Genomic DNA, 21058 nt, shown 5'->3' with positions numbered 1-21058 from the left:
GGCTGTCCTCCCCCAACCCCCGCCGCCCCAGCCCCAGGCGGTGGGGAGGGGCCCCCCTCCACTGTCGTGGTGCGTTGTTCTCCGACCCCAGCCCGCCCGGTCCCCTCTCTCCTCTCTGCAGGCTCCGCTGGTGACCCATCTGCAGTGCTGATGTCTCTCTCTCTCTCTCTCTCTGTCGTCTCTTGTCCGTCTGTCTCTCTCCTCCTCCTCTCTCACTGTCTCTTTCTTCCTTTTATCTGTCGTTGTTTTTCCCCCTCTTACCACCCCATCCCCACCCCCACGTGTGGCCTGCCCTCCGTCCCCCCACCGCCACCCCCGGTGCCCCTCTGGACCGGCTGCCTCGTGGTGCCTCCAGTGGCACCCTCCTGGCTGGCGCCAAAGTGGCCGCCGCTGCGGGGCTGGCAGTGGAGCGGGAAGGCCGGCTGGGGGAGAAGCCGGCGCCGGTGCCGCCACCCGGAGAGGACGCCTTGAGAAGCGGTGGCGCTGCCCCCAGCGAGCCGGGCAGCGGTGGCAAGGCGGGGAGAGGCCGCTGGCGGATGGTGCAGAGCCACCTGGCCGCCGGGAAGCTCAACTTGTCCAAGTGAGTGATGGCCCCACGGCCGCAAGAGCCGTGAGCTCAGGCCTGCCCCCGCCAGTGTGGACAGCAGGACCCCTGGCATGCCCGCTGCTGCCCCCAGAGGTGCCGTCCTCGGCCCCTGGCTCATCCCATCCCTTCACGAGACTCCCATCATCCTTGCCATCGGGCACGACTAACTCAGCCATGCACTGTGCATCTCAGCCTCCGGCTGCTGCCCCATCAGTTTCTTTCTTTGCCAGTGACCAGATCATTCCATTTTCTGCCCCCAGGGCAGCTTCATTTCAGTCCTTGGGTCATCCCATCCTCTTTGATTGGCCGCCCCATCTCAGCCTCCATGGGCATCAGGCTGCAGTTGTTAGCCATTGGACCATCCATCCCTGGGGAGCTGGCCCACTCTCAGCCTGTTTTTTGCCACTCATCTGCCACCAGGCTTTCCCTCTTGCAGCCAGCAGATGGCTCTAGACCCAGGGGTTAAGCCATTTCATTTTGACTATCAGGCGACTCCATTGGCTTGTCCCAGTCTTGCTTGCACCATGACACCATCTGTTCCACAAGCCAACCCTGAGCAGCCGGGATGTCCCCATTGGCTCATCCTCATCTCGGCCATCCCCATTGGCTGTCCCAGTCTTGGTCAGTGAGCGGTCCCACTCTCAGCTGTTGGGATTGTGTGTTCTTGGAGGTTGGGTTGTTGAGCCCTAGCTAACTTCTCTTTTCTGACGAAGGTGGTCTGGACATCAGACAGAAGAGCCGTTTCCTTTTTAATAACTATCTGAGCTGGCCAAACAGTCAGTCCCTCCCTGGGAGCAGCAGACATAGGGTTGGCTCCTGTTCTCAGCAGACAGTATGTTCTCCCCTCCCACCATGGGGCAGCCTTATTCTCATCTTGGCTCTTAGAACCTTCCATTTCCCCACAGCTGAGCCTTCCGGGCTCTAAATCCTTTGAACTATGACCGTTCTCACCCATTGGGATATAGGTTCCATTTTCAGCTTTTAGAACTGCCTCGTTCCCAGCTAATGGAGCAGCCTCTCAATTAGAAGGCCAACAGCCCTGACCCCTTCTTAGCGGTCAGGCTGGTTCTCTTTAGAAAGCCTGTGGTTCCTGCCATTGGGACCACCTAGGGCCACCATGCTGAGACCTCATTTGCTTTGGCCTGAGGGAGCACGAGCGGATTTCTCCCCGACACTGAGCCTCCGGAGAACCCCAGAAGGAAGCCCCACACCCCCTCAGAGAACCAGGCCCTGTGCCCCACCCACGCCAGGTTGCTTTGGCCACAGACTCCAGGCTGGCTGAGGCCTTCGCACCATCCACTGGCTCCAGGCCTGGAGGAACCAATTTTACTTTCCTGTGACTGAGAGGTTGTAAGTTGGACTAATTTGGGATGTGACAGAAAACCAAAATGAGGTCAAGCACGGAGGAGGAGGCGGCCGCCCAAGTGCCGTCCACCCCCTTCCTCGGCCTGCCCCCCGGGAGCTGTGGGCCTCCCTGGCCCGCCGGGCCTGCGCCTGCCCCTGGTGGTCGCCCTGATTCCAGGCCTGAGGCAGGCAAGGCTGCTACTCCTTCCGAGACCCCAGCTAAAGCCCTGTTTTGCTCTTCTCTCTTTCTTCCTTCCTTCCTTCTTTCCTTCTTTTCTTTTCTTTCCTTCTTTCTTTCTTTCCTTCTTTCTTTCTTTCCCTTTCTTTCTTTCTGTCTTTCTTTCTTTCTTTCTTTCTTTCTTTCTTTCTTTCTTTTTCTCTTTACCATTCTCTGACTTTCTCTCCCTCTTTTGCTCTCACTCTTCTTCTCTCTTTCTCTCTCTCAGCCCACAGGGGCAGCCTAACTGTTGTCCTTTTGATTCCCAGGATAGGCTCAGGGGGTGAGCCAGGCTGAGGTCTGGTTGCAGTGGTGAAAGTGGCTCCAAGGGCCCTGGGGCCTCCCTCGGGCAGCTCGGGGGTACCACGGCTACCCTGTGGCTCTAGACCAGGAGGTGGCAAGCTATCGCTATAAAAGGCCTGGTAGGGAAGAGGCTTTGCAAGTCACATAGTCTCTTTTATGACTACTCAACCCCACCCTTGTAGCCCCAAAGCAGCCACAGACAGGATGTAAATTAATGACAATGGCTGTATTCCAGTAAAACTTTATTTACAAAAACAAGTGGCGGGCCAGATTTGGCCCACAGGCCATAGCTTGCCAACCCCTGCCCTAGGCAACTGGAATGGAAGATGGAGGGAAGGAACAGAAGAAGTGGAGGTTGGGCCCTCTGAGGCTGTGGCCCTGCATGCGCTGAAATCTCTGGCCAGGAGACAAAGCAGACAGGTTGCCCGGGGAGGCCAGGGATCTCTGACTCCTTCTGTGTCCACCTCCTGAGACATTTGCAGCTTCCACTGGCAAGGGAGCATGCTTCCCTGGGCCTGACCTCATTGGTCCCCATGGCAACCCTGTGATGGAGGCAACTCAGGAATTTTTACCGTTTTACAGAAGAGGAAACTGAGAGGTGGACTCCCTTTTCCAAAGTCCCACAGTTAAGAAGCGGCAGAGATGGGCTTTGAACCCTGGGTCTCTCTGACCCCAGACCACCTCTGATGAGCCATGTCCTGTCTCCTGTCTGTCCTTGCCCTGTTCCCAGCGTGTTTCAGAGATGCTGGTGGCCCATGAGGCAGGTGCCATCTTACAGGTGCACAGAGGACAGGATAATTACCCTGTTCTTTGTCAGAACTGTGGTAAAGTGGCCAGCCAAGTGGTTTCCTGCGTCCCCTCCTCTGACTGGGAGTCATTCCCAAGATCCCGGGAATTGACCCTAAGCCTCAGAAACAAGGAACCCCAGAAGGAGGGCAAAGATCTGCTCCAGAGCCTGAACCCTGAGTCAGCGCCAGCCACAGGGCAGAGGTCCGGGAGCCCGAGGACACGCCCCAGCGTCTGAGGACAAAGTATGAGAATCGTTGGCTTCTGCTGACTCACCACGCATTACTAGGCCAGCTCTGCACTGGCCTGGATTTCCTCGCGTCTCCAAAGGCCAGTAGTACTTAGAAGGCAGAGGCAGACTTTCCCGGGGTCCCCCAGTGAGACGGCGGGAGGGGGTGGCCCAGCTCCCTCCACCCCCTCCCAGTCCAACATGACAGGCAGCCGCAGGGCCCTGGGACCTGCCTTCACCACGCAGCCTCCGCAGCTCCCGCGGCCCACCCAGACCAGCTCAGAGGTCGGCTCAGACAGGAGGTATCGGGCACTAGCTGAGCCAGGGCCAGGCCGGGGGGCTGCTGGGTGGGGCCGGCCTGGGGGCCTCAGGGTGGGCGCGGGGCTCCGCGGCCGCCTGGCTGAGGGGGAGGCAGCGACGACGGCAGAGGCGACAACTCCGATGGAGGCCCGGCGAGGTCCGGCAGAGCGCGCCCCATACTGGGGCCTCCTCGTCCTGGCCCTAGGCTTCTTTCTCCTCCACTGTGATCCCTTCACCTGCTTCTCCTTTCTCTCCTCTCCTCCACCCGGCCCAAGTTTCGAGGACTCCACTCTGTCCACGACCACTACCCTTGAGTCTATCCCCAGTTCCACGGGAGAGCCGAAATGCCAGCGACCCTGCACTCTGATGCGGCAGCAGAGCCTGCAGCAGCCGCTGAGCCAGCACCAGCGGGGCCGGCAGACCAGCCAGCCCACCACCAGCCAGAGCCTGGGCCAGCTGCAGGCCCACGTGGCCTCGGTGCCGGGCCCCAACTCTCGGGCCTACGGCCGGGGCCAGGCTCGGCAGGGCTCCTCGGCCGGCTCCAAGTACCGGCCGGCCGGCGGCCGCAGCCGCTCCAACCCAGGCAGCTGGGACCACGTGGTGGGGCAGATTCGAAACCGAGGCTTGGACATGAAATCCTTCCTGTAAGTCCCCCCCTTGAGTGGCCCGGCCACCCCCCTCCCCGACCCAGCCTCTTTCCTCCCTGTCTCCTTGGGAGTGGCTGGCCCAGAACGACTCTTAGCCCTCCATCTCCGAGGCACGGTGCCCAGCAGACTCCGCTGCCCCCTCCCCAGCCTCCTGTGGCTTGCGGCTCGTGCCTAAAGCCCCCCGTGGAAGGACTTGTATCTGAGCCACCCCTCTGAGGACCCCAGCCCCGCTCGGTGCCCCCAGGGCTTGGAGAAGTTCCTCCCTAAAAGTCAGTGGAGACACTAGGGGATGCTGCTGAGATCCCCGCATCTGTCTCTCCCCTTCCCAGCCAGTCCCAGGCTCTCCTGGCCTCCCTCCGCTCCCTGCTCTCCTGTGACCTCTCTCCTCCTCTCCTCCCAAACCTGGCCTCCTTCACTCCATCGGCCAGGCCTCGCCTCCTCCCCTCCAGTTTCCGTCTTCCCTGTAACCCAACTCTGCTCACCTTCCTGCCGCCACTTCCTCCCTCCCTCCCTCCCTCCCACTTCCCCTGTCCCTGCTGTGGGCCCTGTCCTCTGCCTCTCCGACCTTCTGTAGCCACCTGCCCCCCTCCAGCTCCCTCCCTGGCTCCCGCCATGACCCATTCCCTGAGGACAAACCTCGGATGTTCCCCCCCGAAGCTTTAGAAAATGTTTCTGAATCGGAGCCCTCTTTCACGAGTACAGGTCAGAGAAGTAACAAGACACCATCGGTGTCTGGCCTTAGCCATTCCCCTCTGCTGTGTGTGTGTGTCCCCCGACGCCCCCCACCGTGTGCCCCACTTGCCCCGCCCTCACTGGTAGAACCCTGCCCAGGGTGCCCTCTCCCTAGTGTCCCTCTGGGCATCTACACTCACTCTCAGAGCCCAGGACAGGCCTGGGCTTCAGTCCTTGACATCACCTCCTTCCTCTGGCCTAACGTGACCTTCCTTCCAGGCTCTGGGGATTATTCTCATCACCCAGGTCTTTCCTGGGAGCACTTTTCACGGAGCAGGAGACCAGCACACTAAGCCTGGGAGAGGAGAAAGGGAGGAGGAAGGGGAAGGCCAAGGTCAAGGCCCAGCTCATTGGCAAGATGTGGGGATTCTGAAGGCAAACAAGTCCTCAGAGCATCCTGCCTCTCTGGCTGAGACCCCAGCCCGAAAGGGTGGTCGGGAGTGCTGCCCCTGGAAGGAGCACCGCAATGGAAGACACCCCACCGCGCCAGCTTCCCATACCCATGCAAGTGGCCTATGGCCCTGGCCAGGCAGGACATGCCGCCTGTGACTCTACTTGGCAAAACCGGGCAGCGCATCTGTTGGGGCTTTCCCCCACCCAAGGACCCTTGGGAATCCAGCTGGATGCCTGCATGAGACAAGACGCCCAGCAGAGCCTCCTGGCCTCCAGCTGGCGGTTTGTTCTGGGACGGATGCCGTGGCACCAGCGTGGATTAGGAGAGTGGTGGGAATTGGTTCTGCTGTGGCTTGAACAGAGCTGAGAACCAGCCAGAAGCCTGCAACCCTCTGCTGCTCCTGACTGCAGGCTGCTCTCTGCACAGCCATCCCCCTGCCTTGCATTCTAGCAGCCATCGCATGGGGGCAAGGGCTATGCCTGGGCTCTGGGAAGAAAAGAACCAGCTGCAGGAAAGCCCCACTCTTCCCCGCCTCTCTAGCTGGCGAAGATTTGATGAACATCACTCATGTGCCAGCATCTTTGTCTGCGCTTCTTCTGCCCACCGCCGCTTCCGTGCCCCTCACCTGCTGGCCACCTCCAGAGCTCACCTCATCCCCCTACCTCTTCCACCTGTAGTCCCTCACAGCATGGGTCAGCAAACTTTTTCTGTAAAGGACCAGATTATAAACAATTTAGGCTCTGAGGGACACATGTGGTCTCAATCACATTTTTTTTTAAACAATCCTTTAAAAATGTACAAACCAGTCTTAGCTTGTGGGCTGTACAAAAACAGGCCACCAGCTGTAGTTTGCCGGCCCCTGACCCCTGCCTTACAGTTTAGCTGGCGTGCTTCTGACGCCCTCCTCTTGCCCCAAATGCTGGTGGCCCAGGTAGAGAGTCGGGGTGAGAAGGCTAACCAGGCCCCCCCCCGAGATCCCACCCCCCCCTTGCAGGGAGAAGGCATTCCTCCTGCTTCGTGGATGTGACTCCTCCCAACACCACTAGCTTTTCCCCCAAATCTCCACCTCTTGCCCTTCATTCTCGCCCCTGTGCCCCGTGATGCCACGGAGAACGACAAATCGGGAACTTATGCAGAGGAGCCGTTTTGTTTTTAGGAAGAGAAAAAGGAGTATCCAAAAAATGCATTAACCAGGGAAAAACATGTTGTTTTCGTCGGGTTTGCCTTCCCCCAGCACAACCAGCTCCCAAGCAGCCAAATGGAATTTTACCAACTCTGAAACAGTACCGGTGGGCAGGGAACAAAGAAAATGAGGATTCGTCCTGAGGGAAGGTGGGGGGAGTTGTTTCCCAAAAGTTAGATGCCACTGCAAGTGTCAGCCTGGAGCAACTGTGCCCAGGACAAAGATGCAAAGACAAAGAAGGCAGCACCTACCTAGCTTCGGACCACACGGCCATCTCCCATTTTCCAAGACCCCCGGACCCCCGCCCCTCCCCTCGGTTGTCATTTCTCACTGGTAGAGTTCCCTTTTTGACAGCCTCTCTGGAAAACAGCCATAGCTAGCGGTTCCTCTCTGAACCTTGCCCTCTTGGATGGTGGTTGAAGTCGTAGACTTCCTAACCCAGGATCTCCCACCCTCCAGACCTTCCATCAGGCTTACCATCTTTCCCTTGGCCCTTCCTGAGACATGCTTTCATGTCTGCCCCATCCAAGAATCCCTCTCCCCTTGTTCAGATGAGAGCTCAACACTGGAGGAGCTTAGCAAAGCACCCAGAAGACACCCACGAACTCAGATGGTTTTGAGAGGCAGAGGGTCGCTTTTCACCCCCGGAAAGTGCAGGCAGCCCCGCAGTTGCCCAGCGATTCTCCGAGAGAGCCTCACACTAAAGATGTCTCACCTTGACCTCTGGCCGCACACTGCTGCCCACATGGCGACCCCTTGTCCACCTGGACTGAGCCTCACTCGGAGCAGGATCCCGCCAGCCTCCTCCAGAATGTCCTCACCGCAGACACAGGCTACCTCGAGTCCTGCCGGGACGTCTCCAGACCTTGCCAGCTTCCTGCACTTTCTCTCTCTCCGCCTTTGCCTTTCGATGACTTCTGGACTGCTTCTCTAAGGAGAGGCCCCTGAACTGGCCCCAGAAGCCTCGGTGGTTACTCCCCGGATCTCCAGGAAGGGGGACGCTGGAGAAGGCCCGCGACGGCCAGCACGCCATACGCCGGAAGAGACTCGCATTCTCCTCCAATGGGCCGTGTGTCCAGGGACCTGGGGGAGGGAGCTCCTGAGACCCCCTCCTGGCATCAAGCACACCTGGCTGACCAGAGGACCCAGAGATGTCTTTATGAGGGGCTTAACTGGGTGCAGTGCCCATTGGATCTCCATACCTTCTGAGAACCTCCCGCCTGGGAGCCCAAACCCACGCGCGCGGTCCCCAAGCAAGATGGCAGCACAGCCCTCCCTCTTCTCCCAGGTGCCCAGATGGTCTGAGCGAGTAGCCTCTGGCCTTTGTTCAGCCGGAGGTGAATCAACCTTGGAAAGGGACCGTGTCCCAGGGCCTGGGCTCCACTCCCCCCAGCCTTCCCCGTGTGTTTCCTTGGGACGTCCCAGCCACACGCCACCTCGCAGGCCTCTGCCCAGCCCCTTCCCCGTGGCTAGCTGGGTCTCAGGCCGTGGACACCTCCCCTCTGTCCCCCGCCTCCTGCTGCTCTGCTCTACAACTGTTGACAGTGCTGAAGTTTGGTTTCTCTTCTGCAGGGCCAGTTTCTTACGCTTTTTTCTTCTCTCTCTTTGTCTCTGTCTCTGTCTCTGTCTCTCTCTCCTTCCCCTCCCCGCCCCCGCCCCTGGGGCCTCCTCCTTTCACCCTGGCTGGTGGGCTGCCCACCCCTGGCAGGGAAGGCCGGATGGTGGTGCTATCCTTGGTCTTAGGGCTTTCGGAACAGGATGACTTTGCCAATATCCCTGACCTGCAAAACCCAGGAACCCAGCAGAACCAGAACGCTCAGGGGGACAAGAGGTACGAGCACAGGCGAGGGCCTGCGGCGGCGGCGGCAGAGAAGGAGGCGTGGAGAGGCCACCAGCCTCGACCGCCGGTCGCTGGACGAGGCGGCGGCGCCTTCAGCGGATGCTGGAGCGGGAGGACAGCCCCCTCCCCAGCCGGTGCCCTCACACGTGCCACCCTGGGGGTGTCCCTCAGGTCTGAGGCCCGTGTGGCTGTCCTGGGACCATTCTGGATCAAGCCTGCTCCCCGGGCATGCCTGCCCTCGCCCGGAGCAAGCCAGCCTTTCTGCCCCATCTTCCCGCTTGGCTCCCCTCTGCTGCACCCTCATCTTTCATCTCTGCCCCACCCCGACCCAGAAATCCCAGTTTCTCCGGTGGTTGGTGAGCGGCGGGGATGTTAGGGAAGGGGCGCCAGCCTGTTCTCCCTCATCCCCGCCACCTCAACCTCCCTCTTGCCTGGAGGTCCCGCTGGGGTGATGGTCACACCCCCCACCCCGCTGCAGAGATGTGATACGGCTGCCCTCGGCTGATGGAAGAGGAGCCCCTGGTGGGGAGGGTCTGGGGCCTGGGAGAGGCCTGGTGACCAGAAAGGCAGCCCCTGAGCCCGAGGTACCAGGAGGAGGAAATGGGATAGGGGGTGGGGGGGTGAGAGCAGCCGGCAGGTGCTGGTCAGGCCCTCTGTCACCGGGAGCCCTGCTGCTGGCCCTCAGGAGTAGCCTGTGTGGCCACAGCACAGGCTGAGCCGAGGCCTGGGCATTCAACCATCCGTGGCCCTGGCCATCCGGAATGCAGGGAGGCATCTTCTGATGCTCCCGTTAGAAGCGCTCTCACGGGGAAGGGGACGGGGAAAGGTCAGAGGTCCCAGGGTTCAGGCAGCATCACTAAGGTGGGATGATCCTGCACCTGGTCTGGCCGCTTTTTCCCACCTGGCCTTGGGCTGGGCCAGCCACACACCTGTAGTCGTGGGAGGAGGGCTCATCACCTTGGTCAGGTGTACTTTTCATCAGAAAAGGCCTCCAGGAGAGTGTGGCCCGGCAGCCAGGCTGCCTCCTTGTAGCTCTGCTACCAGAGCCTCGTTCTGCAACCTTGGGCAAGTCACAGCCCTTCTCTGGGCCTCTGCTTCCTCACCTGTCGAATGAAGGATTGGACAGGGTGACCCCCTTCGAGCTCGGACATGCTAAGCCTCTAATGAGGGAGCAGAGCCTCGGACTGCGGCACTTGGCAGAGCCTGTCAGCCAGGTGGAGACCCTGACACTTGCTTATTAAGAGGCCTGAAGGTGCAGGAAGGGACTGTCCCGGGCTGCTGCCAGGGGCCTGTGTGTTAGGGAAGGACAGGCCGAGTTAGCTGACTTGCCTGTCCCTCTGGTGGCTTCTGGAAACCAACTCTCTTATTTTCTTCCCGTCCCGAGTTCACAGTTGCATGTCTATGGTGGACAAAACCAGAAGTCCCCAGAGAGTGGGAGGGGAGAGTGGGACCAGCTCTTTCACTCAGTGGTACAGATGGTGTCACACCCTGAGCCCAAGTCCTGGGGTGCGGGAGGAACGGAGTCTGCCACCTCCAACCCACTGGAGCCACCGGGGTCCTGGCTTCCTGAGCTCAGGGCTCAGAGTTGGGCTGCAGGCGGGCCAGAGGGCCATGGGGAGAGGGCCAGGGGCCATGGGCCAGAGGCTGCAGGAGCAGGGCTGGAGCCCTCTGAAAACCTGCTAAGGACCCCCTTGTCGAGAAAGGTGTGAAGCGTGAGGGAGCAGATGCAGGCTGGAAACGAGATTTCACATCACCCATGTGTTAATTAACTGGCTCCATTTTCACCCACAGCCTATTTTTACCTCCTTGCCACTTAGGTCTCACTCCATATTTTAACACACTCACCCCTTCTGATCATTACATCAGTCGTCCCCTGCCTTCCTGGGAAAGGTGGGTGTGGAGCTGGAGGCCCTGCGCCCACGCCCCAACCCAGCCCGACTTTCCCAGTGGACACAGGCCATTCCCACCCGGTCACGCCCACCCCATCCTGGAAGCTCATTTCTCGTGGCTCTTGGGGGGGTTCCCAGGCGATCGGCCACTGCAAGGGTGCTTCCTGCCCGGCACTCTCCCCATCCCCAAGCTTGGCATTAGCACCACCCACAAGGCGCTTTAGGGCTCCACCCCTCTGGGTTCCTGGCTGCATGAATTTTGGAATGATGGGCTTGGGTCAGCTGTCCCTTCCTCCTCAGCTTCTGCCTCCAGACCCAGGGTCTGCCCTTCGGCCCCAGTGCCCCTTTCTCCACCCAGCTGACCCCTTGGCCGGATGTCACCGGGGTAACGGGTGGGTGGCCCTTGGCTGTTGTTGGGGAGGACATTCTGCCCCCTGAGGTCTATTAGCAGCAGGGTCCTGGGAGACGGGGGTGCCCCGGGAGGAGGAGTGGCCACTCCAGGTCCCAAGCAAGGTGGGGTGCATCTAGCAAGTCGCTGCCCCCCACTCCCAGGGTCCTTGGTGGCCCTGAAGCCCCGCATCCAGGATCCCCCAAGCCCCTGGGCCTCAGCGCCGGGGCCCCAGGAACTTCAGAATGCTGCTGGGCCCAGGAGGGAGGGAAGGAGGCCAAGGCCGCCCCTGGCTCCCACGCCCTGCTGTGCCCATTCCACCTCACCCATGCTGCCCTGCACCTATGCGCACCTCGTGCTCTCAGCCATCCCTCTCACCCTCGCTCCTTGGGATCCGAATGGTTTCCCCCGTGGCCCCACCCCCACCGGAGTCGGGGGCGGGGCAGGGCGGGACCTGGCCACCCCCACGCTGCCCTGGCTCCGAAGCCACCATGTTTCTTCTGTCCCGGTGTGTGTCCCCCGCCTCCTCTCTGCCTGTCCTCTCGGCGGCCTTGCTCCTCCTTGTCCCCTCGTGCACCCTGCAGCCTCTTCACTCGCCTCCGACTAACCTTTCTCGGCCTCTCTCTCTCTCCCTCCCCGTCTCCTCCCTCCCATCTGCTCCTCACAGGGATGTCCCTGGGCCAGTGACGGGCCCTCCGCCTCTCCCTCTGCCTCTGTGCTCCTGTCTCTCTGTCTCTTTCTGTCCTGTGACCTCCGATAGCTTCAGTGGCGCTGACCATCTCTTCCCAGGCTGCTTCGCAGCTGTGCTGGTGCTGTGGTGTGGCCAAAATAACTCCGACTTTCTCATACCTTCAGCAGTCAATCTCGGCTCTCTCCTCCTCTCCCACTCTATTTTTAACCTGACTTTACCTCTCCAGCTATTTCGGTCTCCTCCTCCTCCCTGTGCCTGTCTGTGTGAGCACGTGTCCGCGTGTGTATATGTGCGCGTGCTCTGCTCTGGCCGCACCTCTGGGAGGGCGCCCCGCGCGTCCCGGCTGGGGTGGGGCGTTTCCGTGTCGTCCGGGCCAGGCCAGGCCCTCACAGCAGGTGCGCCGTTCCTCTGATTCTCAGAGTGTCTGTCCCTGAAACCGCTCCCTGCTCTTTGGTTTCAGCGTTTCCCAATTCACACGCGCACCTTGGCGTGCCGGGGCCTCCCTGAATGTGTGTCCTCTCAGGATCTAAGTGTGCACGTCGCTGTATGTCTGTCATCTTGCTGCTCTGGTTGACCTGCCTGCTTGCCCCTGCCATTCTCTCCCTGTCGCCCTGGGTGTCTGTCAGGCTTGTGTGCACGCGTGTGTGTGTGTGTGTGTGTGTGTGTGTGTGCGCGCCCATACACCCTGCTGTTGGGTCCTGGTGTCTCACCTCCAGGGCCTGGCATATACTGTGCATGTCTGTCTGCCTGTCGTAGTCAACCGTGTGCTGGCGGCTGGTCCATTCCGAGGGCCATGGCTTGTGTCCAGCCTGTGTGTGTCTCTGAGTCTGTGGCTCTGGTACTCTCGAAGCTGTTCTACTGTAGCCCATCCCGAGCCCTGTGCTCCCCATCACCCCGTCTTCCTCGCTGCCTGCCCCCATCTCTCCTCCTCACGGGATGTTCCAGCCTGGTCCCTGGGCAGGCTTTTAATGCCCCCTTCCTGAACCCCAGTTAGACGGAGACTGGGCTCACCACCCAGCCTCTGGGCCAGAGAGCTCAGCTTGCCGGGGGCAGCGTGGAGCCGGGGTGCAGACAGGGTCTGGAGTGGAGCTGTCAGATCTGGGGTTTTTCGGTGGGACCCTGTCTTTCTCTGACCCTGGGCGAGAGCCTTATCAAACGTGTAGTCCTCAGAGTGGGAGAAGGGTCGGGTTTGGGCAAGGGGGGTGTAGATTTGCCCTGTCCAATCGGTGGCTATTTAAATCTAAATTAGTTTAAGTCAAACAGACGTGAAAATTCAGTTCTCAGTCATACTGGCCACATTTCAAATGCTCAATAACCATGGGTGGACATAGGAAGTTCTATTGGACAGAGCTGTGTGGACAGTGGTCCTGAGCTCACCTGGTCAGTCTCGTGTCTAAAGGGCACCTGTGTTCCCGCTGAGCCTGAACAAACAGGTGGGGCCTCCAGGAAACAGGTGCTCTGGGCGTGTTTGCCTAGGGTAATGACGCGGAGAGAGGACACGACGTCTTGGGAGTCTCCCCGCCGGCCTCCCAGGCTGGGGCAAGCAGGGATGGATGGAACCTCTGGAGAGGGAGGATGTTCAGGGACCACCATGCAAGCAGGGGCTGAAGGGTGGGGGATTTTCTGGGGAACAGGAGGAGTGGGAACACTGGCCGAAAAAGCACCTGCCAGGGGAAGTCAAAGCCGGATCACCCTGGGGCAGAGGCGAGGGGGACGGCCCTGCGCCCATGGACAAAAGCGTAGTTCCTGCTGGCCCGCAGGAGGTGGCAGCTACTTGGGTCTCAGAAGGTTCTGCTGCCACCCAGACCCGTGGTGCCCAGCCCAGCCCAGCCCACCTCTAGCTCCATGCTCATTCGGATTCCTCCTACCCCCAGGTTGCCTACCGGAGGGAAGGCAGTGAACACAGCCCCAGTGCCGGGCCAGACGCCCCACGATGAGTCTGACCGCCGGACCGAGCCCCGCTCCTCCGTCTCAGATCTCGTCAACTCCCTCACCAGTGAGATGCTCATGGTGAGAAGGGCAGGAGGCCCGGGGCAGGGGGAGGGGCAGGTGTGGAGATTGGTGACAGCGTGGGGGTCATGCAGGGGAACCAGCATGGTCATCTGTCAAGAGAGACTAAGAATTCCCATCCTCCTCCAGTCTCTGGATTGAGCAGGGGCCCAAGAAACCTGCTATGAGATCCTAGAAGGAAAGGCTAGTGGAGCGAGGACTGGGGGGCGGAAGGTGTCCCCTCTCTTGGAGTGGCATCCCACTGAGTAGCGGTCTCCGGTGGCGCTCCCAGTGGAGCGGGTCTCATCTCCCCATCCCAGGGACCATCCCCAATCCCCATGGCTGGGGGGGCCAGCTGAGGCCCAAAGAGAACAGGAGAGCAGAACTCCTCTGGTCCTAGTCCCTATGAGGGGACAGCTGTGCTGGGGTTCTCCTGTCCACACCCCAGCCTCCCGGGATCCCTGTCTTGTGGATCTGGGGTGTTTTCACCACGGGAGAGGTTGTGGCTTCACATGGCGCCCCCTGGTGGCAGCAGTGAGTCACAGCCGTTTGCCTCATCTGTACTTTCCAAAGAGCTCCTGGAGGGACCAAGGCCCCGGGGCGAGTGAGCACACTGTGATTTGGCAGCTGGAGATTTCAGGCGGGAGTCAGTCACAGGCTTGGCAGCCCAGGGTTTCCAGGAAGGCTTGGCGAGGACGTGAGGGTGGGAACCCGGTGCCTGCTAGGTTCCTACTGGGACCTGGGCCCCCCCGTCCTCTTCCCCCTTCCCTCCTCCCTGTCTCCCCCCTTCCTCCCAAAGAGAGAGGGAAGGGGGCTCGGTGGGCTCTCAGGCCCTCGCCAGACCTGACATCATTCAATTCAGAGGCCCCTTGCCCACTCCTCTGACACCACAGCCCCCAGCCTCCCCCGGGGCCCCCGGAGCCCCCAGGCCCCACCCTCCTGCCATTCAGGGCTCGGCCAGCTCTAACCAACCATCCGCACTCCTCTTTTCTAGCCCAGCGCCTCTCAACTTGTGATAGGCACACGAATCACTGGGGGATCTTGTTAAAATGCATATTCCCAGTCAGCAAGCCCGCTACGGGCCCCCAAATCTGCGTTTCTCTCGGATGCAGATTTTCCATGTTCCAGATCTGGTCTCCCTTGGGCCCCCCCCACCTCTCCCCTTCTCCCTGCCCCCTGGGCCCTCAGTGCCTGGGCCTCCACCACCTCCTCTCTGTCTTCCCCCATCCATGTAGACCAGCCCGGCCATCCTCTCCTCTGGACAGGCCGTCGCCACAGTCCATCCTGCCTCCCTGTGCAGCCTCTTAATTGGCTACAGCTTCCCGGTAGCCAGGTTCCCAGAAGGGGCGGCCCTTTCCCAGCTAGCTTGCCTACCCATTGCTGCCCCCGGGGAGGAGCCAAGAGCCGCAGGCAGAAGGAGGAAGTGCAGGCCCCAGCGCCCTCTCACGTGCTCAGCAGATGCTCAGAGGTGGGCAGGCAGGGTCTAATTGCCTAGCCCTAGGCCAAAGCTGGGTCACTGGCATTAATAGTGATGATGAAGATGAACAGGGCAGAAGTAAACCATGGGCTGATCTCCCTGCCCCAGGCGTGGAGAAACAGGAGTCGGGCACCCGCAGCCTTACAGACAAAGGGACTGAGGGGATGGGGTCAGAGAGGAGGCTGGGCCGCATCCCCATCTGAGTTACTCCTGCCCTGCTTACTTCTGCCAGAGCTGGGGCTCAGGCAGCACCTCCTCCAGCCCTTGGTGGGGGTGGCTAGCCTGGTTGCCATGGAAACAGATCCAGGCCCTGCCCCAGCTGGTTAATTAAGGCTCAGGGCTGTGGTTTGGGAAAGCTGGGGGTGGGCACAGAGCCACTGCCCACTTCTGAGGTGAAGTCCACTGGCCCAGCTTGGGCCTCTCACCCCAGACTACCTTGTTTGGGAATCAAGATCCAAGTGACCAGCCTCAGGTGAGGCTGGGGCCACCTGGGCTCCAGTCACCAGGGTCTCCACCCCAACTTTAGAAGGAATGTGGAGGGGCAAGTGGTCGTGGCAGAGACTGCATGCCCAGGCTCTCAGTCCATTGCCAGCAGTGGCAGGGGCCAGGCCACAGAGCAGGACCACGAAAGTGATGTAGACCCCCCCCTTAACAGTCCCTGGAACCCCGTAACATAGGTCTGTCTCATGGTCCCATTCTACAGATGCAAAAACTGAGGTTAAAAGGGAGTGGGGCTGGTAAGAGGAGAAGGAAGGAATTCCAGGGGAAAACTGGATCTGGGTCGGGAAGCCAGATTCTCAGCGGGCCTGGGTGGAGCTTGCAGGGCTGCCTGGATCCCGCCAAGGGGCAGGGCTTGAGGGACCCGCTTCCACTGTGAGAAGAGCAAGGGAGGCAGCTCAGCCCCCCTTCCACCTCCAGGCAGGACCAGGGGTGTGGCTAGTGAAGCCCCAGATGTGAGTGTGAGAGTGAGGGCAGCTGGAAGGGCACTCATGGTGGCTGGGCGCTGACTTGGGTTCGAACTCCGGGCTCATCTCTTAGTCACAGGCAACTTGAGGCGGTAATCTTTCTGTGCCCCCAACCAAGTTGGAGCACGGTAGGGCCTGCCTCATCAGGATGTTGTAGGGAGTAGAGGAGGGCAAAGCATACAGTACAAGGAGCATGGTAGTTACTAACGTTAGTGTGATTTGCATGCTCCTCGCCTAGGGCAGTTGAGTCCTCACTGGCTTGCAGGAGGAAGTCTCAAAATTTCCTGGGATGTGGGCCCGTTTTGGTGGAAAGAGTGGGCTTTCAAGTCAGAGAGAGTCCATACTGCTGTGCAATCTTGGACGTATGACTTAACCTCTCTGAGCCAGTCTCCTCAGCTAGAGACCGGTGATAACTGCCTCTCCCGGCTGTTGTCAGGATTCAGTAAGAAGAGGTGATGTAAGAGTCTTCCGCCGCGGTTGGTGCACACTATACACATTCTTATCATCTGTATTAGTTAGTATTTCAGAGCCTGGGGTCACCTCTCCAGGATGAAGGGGGAGGGCACAGAGAAGTCTCCCGCAGGGGAAGGATGGAAAGCAAACTGGTACCAGCAGTTTTGTCATAAATATGGTAAAAAAAAAAAAAAATAAAATAAAATAAAATAAAATAAATATGGTACCCTGAGTCCCATCCTGGCTCTTACCCAATCACCTCGGGAGCTTTTTTTTTTATTTTAAATTTTTATTGGAGTATAGTTGATTTACAATGTTGTGTTAGTTTCAGGTGTACAGCAAAGTGAATCAGTTGTACGTATACATATCTCCACTCTTTTTTAGCTTCTTTTCCCGTATAGGTCATTACAGAGTACTGAGTAGAGTTCCCTGTGCTAAACGGTAGGTCCTTATTAGTTATCTATTAACCACCAGGTGGCTGGGGGATGGGCAAGATTCTAAAACCTAACCAGGTGTCCCCAACGAGCAACCACAGCTGGAAACACTTGGCTGGGAGACCCTCCCCCCAATTACTTCCTAGTTTTTCAACATCCTCCTGGGAATGGGACACCATGCCACCCCCCACATGTCTGTCGGTTGCTGGGTCGGCTCAAGTGCCACCCCCGGGGGATGAGGACTGAATGCAGGTGTAGCCTCCCTTCCAGTGGTCCTCAGCCTTGGTTTGCAGTACTGTCATCTGAGGCTCCTATTACACAATTCTGCCGCCCAGGTCCACCCCAGCCCCATCAAATGAGGCTCCCCAGGGATGGGGCCTGGGAATCTGTACTTTTAGTGTCCCTGCCTTACACAAACAGACGTTGCTTCTGAAAACTCGCCTCTCTCATTTTGTAAATCACATCATCCTCAGAACCCCAGAGAGTCACTTTCCAAAGAAATATCGTGGTAAACTCTTTTGAGATGAGAACAATCTCCCTCATCTGTTTTGTAGCCCAGGTTTTTGTGTTGGTGTATTTCACAGGGGACTCCGCAGGGCTGTTGGAAGAGTGGAAAGATAGAGGAGGGGGCTGGGGGGGGGTCCCAGGGTGCACCAGGGGAGGCGAAGCAGACCCGGGGCTCCGAGGAGAGGCTGGGAAGTGGGGTGCACACTGCTCTGGGGTTCAGGGGCTGTCCCGGCTCTGCCCCTCCCTCCCTATGTGACCCTGGTCAAGGCACCTGCCCTCCACCTCAGCATCCTCGCCCAGATCTGAATGTGGGATGTGCCACCACCAGCCCCGCGTGGTGACCAGTGGGAGGAGGCGGCTGGACTGGCCTTGGGCACAGCGAGGCCTCCCAACCCTGCTGGGCTGCAGAGGGGGCTTCAGGGAAGCAGAATCCTCCCCAGCGCTGCCTGCCTCTCCCCCCCGTCCCCAGCTCTCCCCAGGCTCTGAGGAGGACGAGGTCCACGAGGGCTGCAGCCGAGAGAACCTGGGCCGGATCCAGTTCAGTGTCGGCTACAACTTCCAGGAGTCCACGCTCACCGTGAAGATCATGAAGGCCCAGGAGCTGCCAGCCAAGGACTTCAGCGGCACCAGCGACCCCTTCGTCAAGATCTACCTGCTGCCAGACAAGAAGCACAAGCTGGAGACCAAGGTGAAGCGGAAGAACCTGAACCCCCACTGGAACGAGACCTTCCTCTTTGAAGGTGAGGCTGTGCTGCCCCTGCCCCCAGAGTCCCCCTCGTCCCCTCCTCCACCCCCCCGCCCAACCCTCCCCCCTCCACGTGACCACATGCACAGACGCACACGTACAGGCGCGCGCACACGCGCGTACCAACACACACAGGCGAGTAACTCGGCCCAGTTAACCTGCTGCGTGCCGTGTCCAGCTGGGATGAGGTTACGGAGCTGAGTGGAGCCAGCATCACAGCCAGAGGCCGAAGAGGAAAGCTGGGCCACTGCCCGGACACAGGACCCATCCTCAGGCATGCAGGAAGGAAGGGAGGCAGCCACAGGATCCAGAGGTGGGGCACCTGCAGTGACCATAGTGTAGTGGGTAAGAGCCCATGGCCCCTTACCATGGCCCAGGCTGCCTGAGTTTGAATCTCAGCTCTGCCACTTACTAGCTGTGTGACCAGGGGCAAGTTCCTGAACCTCTCTGTGCCATGGTTTCCCCATCTAAAATAAAGATACTAGTGAGGGTTAAACAACTCAGTGAATTGTGAAAGCACTTACAGCACCCAGAAAACACTTTATACCAGTTTGTTAAACACACGCCATCGGCTCCCCTTCTCTGACCCCTCCCCCTACTCGGGACAGGCCCCTCCAGATGCACAGGAACAAGAGTTCTGAACCATGCCCCAGGGTCCTAGAGGCAAATATCCTTCCGCTCTCCTGCAGGCCCATCTTTATCTCTTGTCTCTGAGGATTCAAGGTAACCAGGAAACTGGGTGTGTGATCAGGGAGTGATTTCTGTCCCAGGCCCTTTGGGTGCCTGGACCCCACTTAGAGAAACCATTACCCTTTCCTGACAGCCATGTTCAACCAGTGAGAATAAATCCCTACAACACCAACTGCCTGGTGCCCTGGCTCTTCAGAACCTACAGTGTGTGCCCCAGGGAATCAGGAATCTTCCCCATCTGGTGTACCAGCCACTTGATATCCCACCGCTTCAGCTGGCACAGTGACAGCCAGCTCACCCACTAAATAAATCATTGAGGGTGAGCTAGTGAGTGCTTGTTCGTTTCTTCCCTCCTCAGTTCTGCATGGGAACAGGTTTAGAGATGGCACAACCAGTGAGAGGCTTGGCTGTCTGTCTGCAGGTGTATGTAGCCAGCTGGTGGGGTGAAATTTATGGGCAGAGCCCCAATCCACTGATCCCTTCTGCAAACATTTACCCAGCATCAAGTATGGGCTGGGCACTGTCCTGGGTACTTGAGGTACAGAAAAGAATGAGGAACCATTGTGACCCTCAAGGCATTCCTTGGAGGACACAGACGTGTAGATGATTAAGCCATACATTGCATGACAGATGCTGCAAGAACCCAATATAAACTCCCCTTGGTGGCACTGAAAAACATTTCCCAGAAGAGAGGCCATTCACGATGGGTTCTGATGGATGAATAGGAGTTTGCCAGATGGGAGACTGCCTCCTCTGGTGTTGAAGAGAGCTGACTCAGGCTCAGGGACCTCTTGGAGCCTTCAACCTTTCCAGAACACTTGTCCTCATGCATTTTACCTGAATGGATGCCAAAGGTCACCTGGGGAATTCCCTGGCAGTCCAGTGGTTACGACTCCATGCTCTTACTGCCAAGGACCCGGGTTCAATCCCTGGTCAGGGAACTAAGATCCCACAAGCCACGCAGCGTGGCAAAAAAAAAAAGTCACCTGGACAGGTCCCTGGGGTACTCCGAGGTGAGCAAGACATGGCCCATAACCCCCCTCAATATGAGGAAGAGGCCCTGAAGGAATTCAGAGTCTTGGGGCTGAGGGAACATAGGATTTCCTCTTCCAGTGCACCTGCTCTGGTGAGAGGTAACTCTGTGCTTCTAGCGTCTTTTGCAAAAGGTGCGAGAATCCTCCAGAACCCTTCCTCTCCCTTCATCTTCTCCACCAGTTGAGCTAAGGTAGTAAGTATCCTCTCTTCTTCCTGCTCACACCCTCGTTCAGGATCTCAGCGCCTCAGGCCTCCAGGCTGGCCTGCACCCCCTGCCCCCCGAGGCCAGCCCCTCCTCTGACTAAGCCTCCTAAGGCCGTGACTCCAGCTTCAGACCTCCCCCGGCTCCCTAGTATCTACCATCCCATCCAAGCTTCTTCCCCTGGCTCTCCGCTCTGGCCTCATCTCCTGCTCCAGCCCAGCACACTCCATGCCCTTTCGTGGGCAGTTATTCATTTGTTCAATTATTGATTCACTTAACAAATATTTAATCGAGTGCCTACTATGTGCCAGGAACAGTGTTAGATGCTGGGATCCGGTGGTTGAGGACAGAGATGCCTTCCTGGAAATTCTGGCCTAGTGGGAGAGTCAGACTCAAGGAAACATAAATCTCTAGTACAGCCTGTGATAAGTGCTGCGAAAGGAAAGTGCTAGTGTATAAAACAGGGGATCTGACCCCATCTGGGACGTCAGGAAAGAAAGCTGAGACCTGACAGAAGAGGATAGGCCAGGACGGGGCATGGTGGGGCCGGGGCAGGAAAAGCCAGGGTGGCTGGAGCTCAGTCACTGAGTGAAGAGCGGTCACAAGATGAGCAGGGAGAGGACAGCGGGCCAAGTTGTGGAAGGACTTGAAGCCAAGGCAAGGTGCACGGCTTTTATTCTAAGTGCCCTGGGAGCCACTGAAAGGCTTTCAGCAGGAGAGTATCATAATGTGATTTCTATTTTTAAAAGATCACTCTGGCTGCCGTGTTGAAAGGGGGCTGTAGGAGAAAGTACACAAGCGGGGAGGGCTGTTTGGAAACTCTTGCAACTATCTAGGCAAGAGGTGCCGGCGGCTTGGATGGGGAGGTGGCGGTGGAGACAGGGACAGCTGCCGGTCTGATGAGGGAGGACAGAAGGACTGACTGATGCATCGGCAGGAGGAGGAAGGGGAAGCGCGGAGTCCTAGGACAGGCGTCTACTGCTTTTTCTTTGCCTTTGCCATCTCCCTCTGCCCTGAGTCCTCCTGGGGCTT

At 58.9% G+C, this 21058-nt stretch overlaps 1 protein-coding gene across 11 annotated transcripts in view; it reads left to right on the top strand.

Annotated features, from left to right (window-relative positions):
- The window catches only part of SYT7 (synaptotagmin 7), a 59774-nt gene that overhangs the window by 33620 nt on the left and 5096 nt on the right, over window positions 1–21058 (top strand). For 3 of the 11 annotated variants that reach the window (XM_059931720.1, XM_059931716.1, XM_059931721.1), the window contains 5 exons: window positions 356–580; window positions 4041–4409; window positions 8430–8552; window positions 13404–13539; window positions 17824–18094. In XM_059931720.1, the coding sequence (XP_059787703.1) occupies window positions 356–580; window positions 4041–4409; window positions 8430–8552; window positions 13404–13539; window positions 17824–18094 (1124 nt within the window). The remainder of the gene's footprint in view (window positions 1–355; window positions 581–4040; window positions 4410–8429; window positions 8553–13403; window positions 13540–17823; window positions 18095–21058) is intronic. The other 8 variants (XM_059931725.1, XM_059931722.1, XM_059931726.1 and 5 more) reach the window with 6 other exon arrangements.

Source organism: Balaenoptera ricei, chromosome 8 (genome assembly GCF_028023285.1).
Source record: "Balaenoptera ricei isolate mBalRic1 chromosome 8, mBalRic1.hap2, whole genome shotgun sequence".
Taxonomy (NCBI): Eukaryota; Metazoa; Chordata; class Mammalia; order Artiodactyla; family Balaenopteridae; genus Balaenoptera; species Balaenoptera ricei.
The sequence above is the reverse complement of the archived record's forward strand: the minus strand, read 5'-3'. Positions and strand labels throughout refer to the sequence as shown.